Source organism: Anguilla rostrata, chromosome 3 (assembly GCF_018555375.3).
Source record: "Anguilla rostrata isolate EN2019 chromosome 3, ASM1855537v3, whole genome shotgun sequence".
Classification (NCBI taxonomy): Eukaryota; Metazoa; Chordata; class Actinopteri; order Anguilliformes; family Anguillidae; genus Anguilla; species Anguilla rostrata.
In genome coordinates, this window is record NC_057935.1 from 37,873,817 (window position 1) to 37,888,277 (window position 14,461).

Sequence of the window (14,461 nt, forward strand, 5' to 3'; positions counted from 1 at the left end):
TGTGATTTTAGGTTTGGCGGAGAAAACAACGTTGGATGCAGTGTATGAGCGTTGTCAGTACAACTCATAGAATGCAGTTTCACTGTAGCCCGATACTCCCGATCTCTCTGGAAAGGCAGATCGTGGAGACAATTTAATCATTCACGATCTAATATCTTCATATAGCCCACCCCTACCTTCTCTTCCCTCCGGGTATTTTTTCTCTCTGTGGTTTTTCCTAGTGTCTTCTGCTGCTGGTTGTAAAGGGGTGGGTCAGTCTGGAGGACCGCCGCAACTCAATGGTGGCCTGATGGGTCTCCATCAACTCAACCAGGTGATCAAAGCTCTTTGGATTACCTTGACTGACAGTCTACTTACAGTTTTCCTCAAATGTTTACACACTAAAACTGGAACTATGCACACAATGGTGAAAACTTGAAGCTCATGTGTCAACAACAAAAACTATTTCTGCAAAACTATAAGCACAATTCCTTTATTTTCACTCAAATAGCAATTCTAAATCACATTTTTGCACAACTCTACACACAAAATCTCATCATTTAGCACAATTTTCATAATCAAGCCTTGCTTGTTCACATGGAAAACACTGGCCTTCAAATGCTAAACTCTAAGTACCAACTGGTCTCACTCATGCCACACCTGCTCAAACTCAATTGGCTAAACTTTTCAATTATCTGTCAGAGCATAAAATAGACCTCAGGTGACCTCTATTGTGTTGGAAAACAATGGAGCAACACGCAACACAGAGAGGTAGAGGTAGAGGAGAAGGTGTACGTGTACGAGGTGGAAGAGGTGGACGAAGAAGAGGGAGACAAGCTAATATTTCAAATGAAATACGTGCAACTTTGGTTGATCACGTATTTTTTTTTTTTTTACAGCAGGCCTACAAACTACGATTTTTATTTTTGCAGTCTGCTGAACAAAGATTTATTTTACAGTAACAAATAAAGATTTGCTTTGTTACCTTTTTGAATTTGTTCATTGATTTCATATATGATAACAGATCATTACATCCATTGTTCAGAATGACACAGTCTAAGCATGTTCTAGTTTTGAGAAGACACAAATGTTATCTATTTTGGCAAAACTCATAATTGCACTGATAAGGAAAATGAAAAAACACTTCTAACAATGTTCATATGACTCATGATGGAACCTGGGTTGTGAGTGCAGCCCAATTGGACCTCACTGGCAGGACAATACAGTAAATGTGCATTGTATCATACACAATAACAACAACACTGAAAGTGATAACAGTTCACACACTTTTCTGTACTGTACTGAATTAGATTTAGGTTTACCTAGCAAATTCACTATTTATATGATGATATATTTACTGTATGATATCATGGCAACGGTCTTTATATTTACTGTAAAATTGCAGCCTATTTTGGGACCCCTCGAAAAAGAAAACTAAAACTTCAAAAAAGGAGAAAAAATAAACAATTTTTACACAATTTTATACACTTGAATATGTAACATGACCTCATGAGGCCAAAACATATATACAGTATTTTGATGGTTGTTTTTAAATTTATCTCACCAGTGTGAAATCAATGCTCAATTAGACCTATTCATATGAGGCCTGTGTGAATCATTTTGATGGAAAAAGTCAGTTTTGAGAAGAGAGAACATGGTTTTGAATGCATGAATGCATTTTGCAAGAGATTTGTGTAGTTTTGGCAAAAGGTTAACTGTTCCTGTGCTTTGTGTGTAGAGTTTTGAGAAATTGAGCTATAGTTTCAGAAAACGTGTTTAAACAATTGAGAAAAACTGTAATGTCTGGTGGTAGATCCTGTGGGAAACAGTCCAGAACAACCCTCTGCAGGATGGTAAGCCCATCTTCATCTGTCACCAGCCATACCATGGTTAAATGTAGCAGCTCGTACATCTGGGCAGACTGGGCAGAGTTTTGTGGGTTGAAGCACCAATCATGAAAATCACTGGGTCCTCGTCTGATTATTACATCCACACCTTTCTAGTATCTCCTTAACAATTCCATAATGATTTGCTTTTTCAGGAGTTGGGACATGAAACGATTTTTGGACCTTGCAGTGCCAGTAGTCCCACCCAGTTCTTTTGGGGCCACACCTGCTGAATGGTGGTGCATTCAAAGTTGAGGAGGAAGTCCTCCACATCCTCCCCTTCACCCATCTTCAACTGGAATTCATGGCGATTGGGTCCACTCCTGTCTGGCTGCTGTCACAGTCAGATTCTTCATCTCCTCAAAAACCATGGTATACTGTTTCCTCTGCTCCTCCAGAAGTTCCTGATTCATCCACTGTTGATTCAGAGAGGCTTGGACAAGCTTTTATAGCAGGGCCTCCATTTTTATTTTTATTTTGTTTTAAATTGCATGTTCACACAAGGCCAGTAGGGGTGCTATGCCCCCATTCTCCACCATATGTAACACAGCGAACGGGTGAGTCATGGGGAATGAGTGTGATGTGTGCAATTACTGAAGTTCAGACAGGAAAGGAGAGTTTCCTCAGTAAATTCGCCAGGCTTTTATTGTGAAAAATGTCTCTTGTTTTCAAACCAATAGGGAAACAGACAAAAAAAAAAAAAACTAGCTCAGAGTTGAGTGAAACTAATTCACAGCAGTCTCTATCTCAAATGTCGGGCAGCTAAGCTGCTTACTGGCAACTGGAGCCATGGACAAGGACAAAGAATGGTTGGGAGGCAGGGTCAAAACACAAAGGAAGTACTCACAGGCAAAACAGTAGGCTGGATTTAAATGCTTGATATTCAACACCATTCAAATTTTGTCATGTTCAGAACAAGTCGAGCAAGGGGAAAACTATTCTGTATTACAGTTTTTCTCGATTGCTAACACACTGAAACTGGTTCTTTTAGCAAAAACTCCCAAATTATTACTTCAGTTCTCAGAGGACCAACACATCTCTCAAAACTATAAACACTTTTCACTTATTTTAACAGATGCAAATCTCTACAAACAAATGCTCTCATGAATCACTGGTTACACACTGTGCTCATGCAACAAACATTAGTAGTCAAAACAGTTAACTCAAGTCATCACAACCTAAACTCAGGTAACACACCTTTCTCTAGGTGCAAACACTTGGCAGCAAAATTGTTTACACACCGGTCACAATCTCTGGATCAGTAAATAGGGCCACAGTTTGCGTCTGTGTGCTTTTGAACAATGGATCCTCAAAATGGACAAGTTGTCCAAAGATCAGGAAGACAAAGGAGACGAAGAGGCAGGAGACAATTTGTCCCAGACAAAATACGTGCCACCTTGACCATGTGCTGGTGCATGGTATGATGATGAGGGAAGCTGGACAGAGAGTTCAGCCAAACTTGAATCGTTTCACAGTGGCATCCATTGTCCATACTTTCAGACAAGAAAACAGGTACTATAATTTACTGTAATGTTACGTATTGTATCTGCTGTACTACTGTGAGAAGATATGCTGTCTATGTAATGTTGAAGTGTATTTACAGACGATATGTTCTTTATATTTTATTGCTGTTTTTGTTTATAGTGCTGCATATACTGAGTTCCTTTTATGAATGCTACTCTCCTTTGAAAATACTACATTTTTTTGTTCCTTCAACTGTGTTTTGGTTACTGTACAGTACTTTTCACTCAGCATCACTTTTCAGTACTACAGATAAAATATTTGGAAATTTGCACACTCCCTCATTTGTTAGTAGTATAACATTGCAAAGATGAAAATCTGAAAACCATAAAATAAGTAGAATAACCAGGAGAAAATAACTCCTTACACACTGCTATGAAAGGTTTTTGCAGTAGTGCTTTGAATTTATCTCACTGGTGTGTTATGGGTAATCTACATTGTCTGTGTTTTCGATGGCTTGTGTGTGCCATTTGAAGGCAAAGTTTAATTTTGATGGAAGAGTATATGTTTTTGAGAAGATAATTTGAGTTTGGCATGGATGTTTGAGGTTTGTGCTAATTGATGTGTAGTTTTGGGATTGTGTTAATAGTTCTGAGAAAAAATTGTTTCATTAAATGTGTCTTAGCAATCAAAAAAAACTGTAGTGTTTCCTAATATTTAAATCCAGCTTCTTCCCATGGAGTTAAAGTTAGGATGATGCAGGAACTCACCAAGACAACAAACACTTTAGTTTATTGTAATCATGCTGGCCAGCGAGAAGGTCACTGTAACACAACACAAGTTTGTGGTACAGCAACTCCCCCCATCCCCACTGGTTTTCCAGCCTAGTTTAAATACCCTCTGGGGCCTTGACTTGGTATGCATGTCCATCCTATCTGCAAGGGCCTAACTCTTTTTTCCCTAATGACATCTGTTTTGTACATAAACAACCTATGCCCTTAGTGTTGCCTGATACTGTATGGTGTCACTACTTCCAGAGGAGAAAAACAGCAAAGGATTTTTTGGCAAAATAATCTGAAGAACACTGGAGTGCTGTCCTAATGTGGTTACAGGGTGGACAAATGATCCAGCTCTGTGGCCAGAGGTACTATTTCCACACATCTTCTAACTCATTAAATCCCCTGGTAAGGAACCATCTAAAGCCTTGTTTTAGTACCCTTGTCCTAATCATTCATTCATTCATTGGTAGAAGAATGTACTCCACAACCAGTACCGTAGACCTTAAACCAGAGCCCTGCACAAGGAGTTCCAGCACCAGGTACTCCATAGGGCACCCTTGTTTTTCTCTTCTATTGAAGTGGAAGCTAATGAGTGGGAGTGAGAGGTCTGACGATCAGAAATTAAAGCAACATGAGGTAACAGAGTTCCAAAGAGGCATATAAGCTCTGCAAATGCATGTGCATTGGTCACAAATACTGGATAATTATTTAATGGGGAATGGTGTTCTGGTTTGGGCATGCGTGGCTGCCATAGGTACTGGCTGACTTCTTTGAGGTAACTGCTGATACCAACAGCATTGAGTGTACAGAAGCATTGTATCTACTCAAGTTCAGGCAAATGCCTCCAAACTTATTGGACTGTCCTTCATCCTACAGCAAGACAATGATTCCAAACATTATGGAAATATATGCCACGCAAACAAAGTGCATGGAAAAAGAGGAACTGGTTGCATTTCAAACCTCAGGGACAATCAACAGGGACAGAGACAGAGATGGACACTTAGCAGGATAGTTGCTAAACACGCCAATGCAATGGCTTCAAAATGACCGCAGAACTGATGCAGTACGGCTGTGAGCAACAAAAACTGTTGAGAGCACAACTTTACCTTCACTTATGTAACTGCCTGCTGTGAGATTCTGTAAATGTAGGCCTGAATCAAATGGTAAAATAAAATCATATTTAATGATAATATTTACTCATTGTCTCTTGTCAAACCGCTTTGTGTTGAACCTTTGTGACTGTCAATGTCAGCAACTCAAAATACATGGTCAATATACAAAAACAAACTCACAATTTTATTTCTTATGCTTTAAAGTTATTTATTTATGCAATTATTAATAGTTTTTTTTTTACCTAAATCAACCATACTTATGTACAATATATGCTGTTTATGTTTATATTTACACACCCACCCACACTCACACACAGACATATGTATATACACTGTGGGCTTAAAAGTTATTCATACCCTTGAATAATTTTATATAAATAACAATGTGTGTCTGTGTGTATAGTGCAGTAAGTCCAGTGAACTTCATAAGGTTTGGGACAGTTATATATTTTTTTCTTGATTTGGCTTCATTCACCACAATTTTAGATTCATAATCAAACAATTCACATGGGATTACAGTGCAGATTCTTGGTTTTTATTAAAGGGTATCTTTATACATTTTTGTTTTACTATGTAGAAATGACAGCACTTTTTATACATAGCCCACCCCCCCCCCCACACCCCACCCCCCATTTCAGGGCATCATAATAGTTTGGACAAATGGCTTCACAGGTGTTTCTGCTTAGTCAGGTGTGGTTAACTGCTTCCTTAGTACTGGTATAAGACAGCTTTCTGTATCTATTCTTGACTCTAGGCTTTTGATCCCCTTCTGATGTTGGTGTTTGTCAACATGAGGATCAGATTTGTGCCAATGAACGTCAAGGAAGCCATTATGAGGCTGAGAAATAAAAACATAAAAAAACAATAGTCAGAGACATAGGCCAAAACTTTAGGTGTCTAAAAATAAATATACTGTATAAGGAACAGAAACATTTGCATCAGCTGTAAAGTATTGCATTGTATAAAATATACAGTGGCAAACTTTAAAAATGTATAAAAAACTATTTGAACACACAAGATTTAAAAAAAAAAAAGACATATTACCTAATACAGTTCTGAAATTCAGCCTAATAGCTTTGTAGGAAACAGTCCTTCTACACATCACAAGTTTCTGAAGTTCTCAAAATCAACTGTTTAAACATCATTAAGAAGAAAGAGAGCACTGTGGTGAGCTCAGAAATTACAATGGGCCTGGTAGGCAAAGGAAGTAAAGGACTAAATAATTCTCACCATAATGAGGAAAAACACCTGTCCAACAGATTAGAAACTTTATTTAGGAGGCCGGCATGGATGTGTCAGTGACTACTGTCCACACAAGACGTCACAATCAGGACTATGGAGACTACACTGCAAGATAACAACTATTGGTTCGCCAAATAAATAGGACAGTCAGCTTACGGTTTGCTAAGAAGTACCTAAAAGAGCCTGTAGAGTTCTGGAAAAATGGTCTTGTGGACAGATGAGACCAAGATCCACTTGTATCAGAGTAATGGCAAAAGATTCAAAACATTGGTCCTAGCATACCAGGCAATCAAGGGATCAGCCCCAGCATACCTCCACAAGATATTCAAACCCTACATGCCAGCCAGATCCCTAGCACCTCCCCCTCTTCGCACCTGCACTTCCAGAACACGTCTCCTGTCTGTTCTGGCCCCACGATGGTGGAATGACCTCCCTGTGGAGGTCAGAACAGCTGAGACACTGACCCATTTCAAACGACGACTGAAGACTCACCTCTTCAGGCTGCACCTCTCCCCATCCCTCCCTTCCCCCCTGTAAATGACTAAACTTAGGGTTGTAACTAGGCGGCTGTTTCGTAGGTGACTTAGGTGCATTAACTGTCTTAACGACTACTTGTATATTTTCCATAGATTGCGTTGTTGCCGTTCTCGTTGTTAGTTCTCAGTTTAACCATCAGGGTCCAAGTTGAACTATGCAGTTGTTCCCTGCACTTGGACCGGTACTTCTCTCTAGGGGTTTCGTCATACTTGTTCCTGGTTATGGTTATACACTTTGTTGTACGTCGCTCTGGATAAGAGCGTCTGCCAAATGCCTGTAATGTAATAATGTAATGTAAAAGCAAAGTGTGGAGTGTCCCAGAGATCCAAAGCACTCTCCCTTCATCTTTAAAACGTGGTGGTGGGGGTGTTATGGTTTGGGCATGTGTGGCTGCCACAGGTACTGGCTGACCTCTTCGATGTAACTGCTGATACCAGCAGCAAAATTAATTATTGAGTGTACAGAAGCATCTTATCTTCTCAAGTTCAGGCAAATACCTCCAAACTTATTGGACTGTCCTTCATCCTACAGCAAGACAATGATCCCAAACATACTGCTAATCCAACAAAGCCAAAAACAAGAAAACACCTGATCTGAATTGAATTCAACATGCATTTCATATGCTGAAGAGATAAATGTAAGGCAACTAGCCCCTGAAACAAGCAGAAGGCTATGTACAAAAAGTGCTGTCATTTCTACATGGTGAAGCCAAAATGTATACAAATACCTTTTAATTAAATCAGAGAATCTACACAGTAGAGGCAAAAAAAAATAAAAAAAAAATTAAAAAAAACAAGTCTTTGTCCCAAAGATTATGGAGCTCACTCTATTTGGATAGTGGCAACACTGAATCTGAAATGAATCACTGAATGTGAGGTTAAATTGTTGCCTGTCAGAAACTAACAGGAACTGAAGATGGCTGTGGTATATGCCTGGCAGAGCATAACCAGGGTTGCAGACTTTGTGCAGTCTTTGGATGCAAAGGATTTGCAACCAAGTATGATCATTTTAGATTGTGTTAATTTGTCTAATTGCTTATGCTCACATAAAATGGGGGCAAAATGTATGAACAAGGCTGTAATTACCACATGATGTGGATGTAAGTGCCTGCAAAACTGACAGTCTGCACTTTAACCTCACATCCCTTGTCCCATTTCAAATCCAATAAGCTGGACTACAGAGCCGAAATAACAAAAATTGTGTCAATGTCTAAATACCTGTGGACTGCACTGTACAGTACGTAGATGCACACCCACACATGTACAGCCAGCAAACAGTACAAATTTAAGGCAAACTCAGGACCATGGGCAGTGTTTACAAATCTTAGAAAGTTTGGGATACTTGAATCAGGTGGTTGTGTGAATAGTATAATGGTTGAGGAGCAAGGATGGGAACCATGACAAAAAATGAATGAAAAATGGCAGATCTTAATAACACTTGATACCATATTTTATAGTCTAATGGAATATAGTTATGGACAAGCTCATCATTGGTATTTTTGGTGATAAAAAGGCAATACCAGTGTTAATTCCACTGCATATGATCAGTGCATTTTACTTTGAGAATCATAGGTTTTTTTGTTGGGGTGAACTGGTGGTTACAATGAAGGAGAAAAGGTTTCATATACAGATAAGTACATTAAAAATAAAACAGGTTCCTGCTTTGAATCTTAAGTTTGGTTGGGGAAAAAAGCAAATTGTTAAGGGAAAATGCAAGCAATGTTCTCAGAAGCATGCATCAAAGGCTACCATTAATATTTTCTAGTGATGTTAGAACATTTGTGGCTCAAACTAAATAAAACATGCAATCACTTCTAAAACATTTGCTTTGTGCATTTACATACCTTTTTTTCCATGCAAAAAAATACTGCTTGTGTACTTGAATTAATTTTGTTACACCAATATTCTGTATTTTAAATTTTTTTTATCAAGGGTATGAATTCATTTAAAACCCACTGTTTAAACATGTATGTATATACTGTATAAGGAACAGAAACATTCAGCTCAGCTGTAAAGTGTTGCATTGTATAAAATATACAGTGGCAAACTTTAAAAATGCATAAAAACAATTTTGAAACACACAAGATTAAAAAGTTACATATTATCCAGTACAAGTCTGAAATTCATGTGCAAAAGTTTGCAAGTCTAATAGCTTTGTAAGAAACAGTTGTAAATAATACCCCAGAGCCTTTTACATCTTTGCAGTTTCTGCAGTTCTCAAAAGCTTATTAAAGCAACAGTGCAGCCTAACTGGTATTAATAGTGCAGGTACCAGACCCTAATGATTATTTGACATGGAAGTTTCTCAAAATTCACATAATCATTAATTCAGTTCATTATGTTCACCCTAATAAATGTATAACTATATATTTTTGTTTACCCAACACTTGAGGGCTTGATTTATTCAAACACTGTTGGATGTAAGAGAAAAATAATTTCACTAGTACATATTCACATACTTGCAAGACCTATTTTTTGGGAAAATAAGTATGAAACCTTGATGGAATATTATGACTTTAAATTAATCGCCAAATTAATTTAAGTAATTTCTATTATTTGAATTTCAATAGACGTGCTTTGTCCACCAAGTTGCCTGAATTTAATCAACCCTTTAACTGCAGAAAAGGCCATTCAAACCAGTACCACCAGCTGTTACAAAATTCATTTCCTGTCACCAATAGAATGGTAGAAAATATGCTAGAGTATATATGATATAAGAGCAAACGTTCTAATTTCAGGGAATATTCAGGCAAAGACATGCAATTCATTCATACAAGCAACTGACTCATTCTAAAAATCAAGTCATTTAACATTCTAATTCTGAATGTGTCAATTTATTCATTTTTCATAATATGTATACTTCTTGCACCCAATATTTGGAATATTCTGGAAGTACACTGGTGGGTGATGTCAGTGTTTAAGGTATAATGGAGTACTGATAACTATTACTACTCTGCTGTTACAAAGATGGAAGCCCTAAAATGAATCCATGTACTTGCAACCCAGCGAGACTATTATGAACTTTTTGTCTGTTTTTAATAAAGTGAGTTAACTCAGACTTTTTCAGAGGCAAAGGCTAGTATTTTAAAAGTATGTGAATGAAACATTATTTATATACATCCTTTATATCATATTTGGAAAGTTTTGTTCAATTTTAAATCTAACTCGATGTTTATGTAAAGCATGTTTTTCCTTAAAGAAAAATAAGGCAAGGCATACAGAATAATGTCAAATGGTGCCCTTACAGGACAGCACACCAATTTAGGAGCATAGTTGGATAAATGAAGAATAGACAATGGTAATTACCATAATGTTTATATTGAAAGGTGTTAATATTGAAGGTCAAATTATAATGTTCAATTACATATTCATGTATTGGTGCCAGATTTCTCTCTTGTTCCATAAATTCTTTAAAAATGTGTAATCCCCCAGTTCCAGCTAATAATTAATTTACATATTATTGCTTTATTAGTCCCAATAAGAAACTTCAGGTAAGAATATTATAATCATATGATTCAGATGAAAAAAACTAATATTCCTTATTATGACACAGGGGTTTGCACCAATAAAACTGTCTATTTTAGGACAAGGTGTTAACCTTTGACAGCATAACATTTACTGCAAGTTAATGATTTTGTTGTCAGTGGGTTCGTAACCAGTTTTTCATTTGTAAGCATAAATGTTTTAATCTCCAGCATTAGGCACAACGTTCCATCTGGATTGAGAGCCTCTTAATTGGCTAAATATGGTACTTAGCATCTGTTAACATTTTTTATAACAGCTGAATAATTTTTCAGCTGTACAATAAACTGGAGTCTAAGCGCGCTGGGATATTTGAACATTAAAGCACTGATGTGCCATTGCACACTTTTGTCCTTTACAAAACCAAAACAAACTATAAAAGTGCTATTAATTGCTTAGGAGCATGCCAGTGTAACACCTGATTACCACTGAAATGAGCTATGTTGGACATGCAACAAGGAATACATCCCAGCGTGCATTTCTGTACTGTAACAAGCATGAAAGGTGCCTTGTGTCGCTGGCAGTGAAACGCCTGCAGTACAAATACAAATTATGTACGATGAACCATGTCTTAACATATTTGAAAGATAGGGAGAAAGTCTACAGTATTCATTGCATATGACAATACAGTATCCTTCTAGACCCTGAGTCAAGCAGTAGAGGATTCTGATTCGCAATGGAGATAGGCAGTCAATAGAGTTGAGACAACAGAATACTACTTCCCTGGAAGACCAGGATCAGAAACTGGCCTGTGGAGTCCAGACATTCCTGTGTTACTGGGGGAGGATTCTGGGAGGGAGGGGTGTCGCATTGGAAGCAGGGGAGGCTTAGGCCGCTGCGGATCAAGGGCAGGCATTGGGTCCTGTTTGTGTCCGTGGTCTGATTCTAAATTCTGCTCCATTGGTGCTGTGGGGTTCTCGCCAGGAGCTGTGTCCATCTGGACTGTGCATGACAAGGACTCTTTGGATTTCTTGTGGGACACCTCTAAGCTGACGAATTCAGGACACTGTAAAACAGACATACAGATAAACACTCATTGCCATTTCCTCTCATGCTATGCTATGCTGAAAGATCAAATGTTATATGTCTCCAAAGATGCACTACATGGTCAAAAGTATGTGGACACCTGACATCCAATATCTCATCCAAAATTAGAGGCATTAATATGGAGTTGGTATAACAACCTGCACTCTTCTGGGAAGGCTTTATACCAGACGTTGAAGCATAGCTGCTGGAATTTCTTTCCATTCAGCCAGAAGAGCATTAGTGAGGTTGGGCACTGATTGAGTGATTAGGCCTGGGTCACAGTTGGCTTTCCAACTGATCCCAAAGGTGTTGGATGGGGTTGAGATCAGAGCTCTGTGCTGGCTAGTAAAGTTCTTCCACACCAATCTTGACAAAACCATTTCTACATGGACCTCGCTGTGTGCCCAGGGGCACTGTCATGCTGAAACAGGAAAGGGTCTTTCCCAAACTGTTGGAGAAGCACAGAATCATCTAGAACAGAGGTGGGCAACGAGGACTGTATCCGTTTCTGGCTTTCATGCCAACTTCTGGCCTTAATTACTCAATTAGCCCTTAATTTTTACATAATCTGACAGTCTTGATAAGCGCTTGAATGACAGACGAAGACTGTTTTCGTGACCCTGTATGAAATGTGTTGCTATGATCTAATCTACGAGTGAACCGGTGTTGTTGTATGCAGCCAGGGTAACTGGTGGAAACAAAAACATGCATACACATGCCCTCCAAGAACGGAATTGCGCGCCCTTGATCTAGAATGTGATTGTGTGCTGTATCATTAAGATTGCTTTCACTGGAACTAAGGGGCCTAGCCCAAACTCTGAAAAACAGCTCCTGACCAAGGGGTGTCCAGATACTTTTGGTCATATAGTGAACTAGCATGGTGCATGATAGTGATCATGGTAGAGTCTGTGTCAGTCCTATCTGCATATGGGAAGGCATTGCAGCATGTTTAGAAAAGTAAGTAGCGGTTAGGGGAAAGTAAGAGAGAAAGGAATTGAAAAGGTAGGGACTAAAAAAGTTGGAAACGCTATACGGAAATGCCACAATGATACATTTTCTGATTTTAATTATTTAAGAGAGATTACCAGATACCCATTTAAAAAATATATTTGCAGATAAGGAATTGAATCAATTCTGTTACTCTCAAAACTTTCCAATCTTCCCAGAAACACTAATTGAAAAGATAATGATCAAATTTTTCTTAATAAAAGGATTAACAGCAAAATTATACAGCACTATAAATAATGGATTTAACTATAATTATATTTTAAAATAATATTAATGGAAAAGAGATGTTCAACATGAACATTCAGTTAAAGAATGCGAACATCTTTCACAGAATTCACAAAAAACTGACCAATACAAAACACAGTTACAATTCAATATTATGCACCACATTTGCCACACTCCACACAGAGTGCATCAGTTTCATTATAATACCTATGACAAATTTCCTAGATTTGATATGCAAAAGCAAAGGGCAGATCTTATATGTATGTACTGTATATACGCTTTTGAGAAATGTAATACTTTTGAGGAAAAACAAAATATACGCATGTTTAAAAACAGAGTCTGAATTGCCTGTCGATATTGTATGAGTGTGTGAGTGAGTGGTGTTTGCCCTCCGATGGATTAGAATGAATTTAATCCATTAGAACATCATTGGGCGGCACGATGGTGCAGTGGATAGCACTGCTAGGCTTCTGTGTGCACAGCACAGTCCAAAAATAGAATTCTTGACTAATCTGAAGGTAGCAGGCTTGTAAGGACAGATTTTAATTACTGCTTTTCATGAATAGTTCATTTTTATATTCTTTATAATTAGCCCTTTGGAATGTGTGGACACTGGCGCCCTCATTGTAAAATAATCCCTGCTGAGTACAGACGTGCTAGTCTGATATTTACAATGGAACATTCTGTATATTGAAAATGCTGCTAGTGTCTGTTGCTTTGTTTTAATTAAATTACAATAAATGCATAAAATGACATCTACAAGCATTTGGCTGTGTTTGAGAAGCTTCGATATTAATTCAACATACAGTGAGCACATAATGACATTAAACATAACTGTCGGGAGAGTAGAAGCAAGAAGCTTTTGCTACAGATGCCTTAGCCTCCAGGCTAATGCCTGTGTGGTTTTTTCACTATTCATGTCATGGGTTTGGGGTGCAGTTCCGATTTTGGCCCCCCGGCCTGATTATTACCTCATTGGACGCGCCTGTTTCCGTTTATTCCTCCCTATGCTGTGATTTCGGCCACCTGCGTCATGCAAGGCTATTTAAGACGCTGTCTAACTTTCAGTCCTTGCTTCAGTGTCAACTTAAGTTCACATTGAGCCGGTATTCAGAGCCTGTTTAAAAGCCTCCTTTTCTCTCGCTTCTCAAGAAGCGTTTCTCCCTCAAAAGGTTTGTATTTCGGTCTGTGTTTCTGGGCTTCGTGCCGGCAGACTGTTAGAGCTTTACCTTTTCGTTTTCCTAAGCTGCGTCTTAGGTTCTTTGGTATCTCGGTGTTCGACCCCCAAGTTTTCCTTTTTGTTTTGGGTCTGAGCTGTGACTCCGTTACGTTGGGTTTCCCTGGTTTCTATCCCAACTATTTTCGTTCCTGAGTGGTGCTCAGTGTTTTTCTTTCTCTGTTTCTTGCCCTTGTTTTTACAAGGTTGTTTTCGGTTTGGCCGTTTTTTAAGGCTTGACAGGGAGTTTGAGTTTTCACTCATGTCAGTCTGTTTTATTTTCCCCCTTCCTCATTTTCTCTAGCCTCAGTGTCTTATCACCTCAGTAATAAGCTTTTCAAGTCCCTGTACAGTGCGTGTGCTCCTCCGACACTCCCCCCTCCCTCACAATTCAGACCAGATTAAGAGCATTTGCAGGGAGTTAAAATTCAGCACCAGCAGCCTGTCAAATTCTCCTTTGTGAGACCTG

The 14,461-nt window shown here is 38.5% G+C and overlaps 1 protein-coding gene across 1 annotated transcript in view; it reads right to left on the reverse strand.

The window, feature by feature from the left end:
* Positions 1 to 5,385: 5,385 nt before the first annotated feature.
* Positions 5,386 to 14,461, reverse strand: part of LOC135250769 (potassium voltage-gated channel subfamily H member 7-like) — a 97,790-nt gene continuing 88,714 nt past the window's right edge. Inside the window, exon 16 of the mRNA XM_064327414.1 lies at positions 5,386 to 11,523. Coding sequence (XP_064183484.1) covers positions 11,233 to 11,523 — 291 coding nt within the window. The 3' untranslated portion in view covers positions 5,386 to 11,232. The remainder of the gene's footprint in view (positions 11,524 to 14,461) is intronic.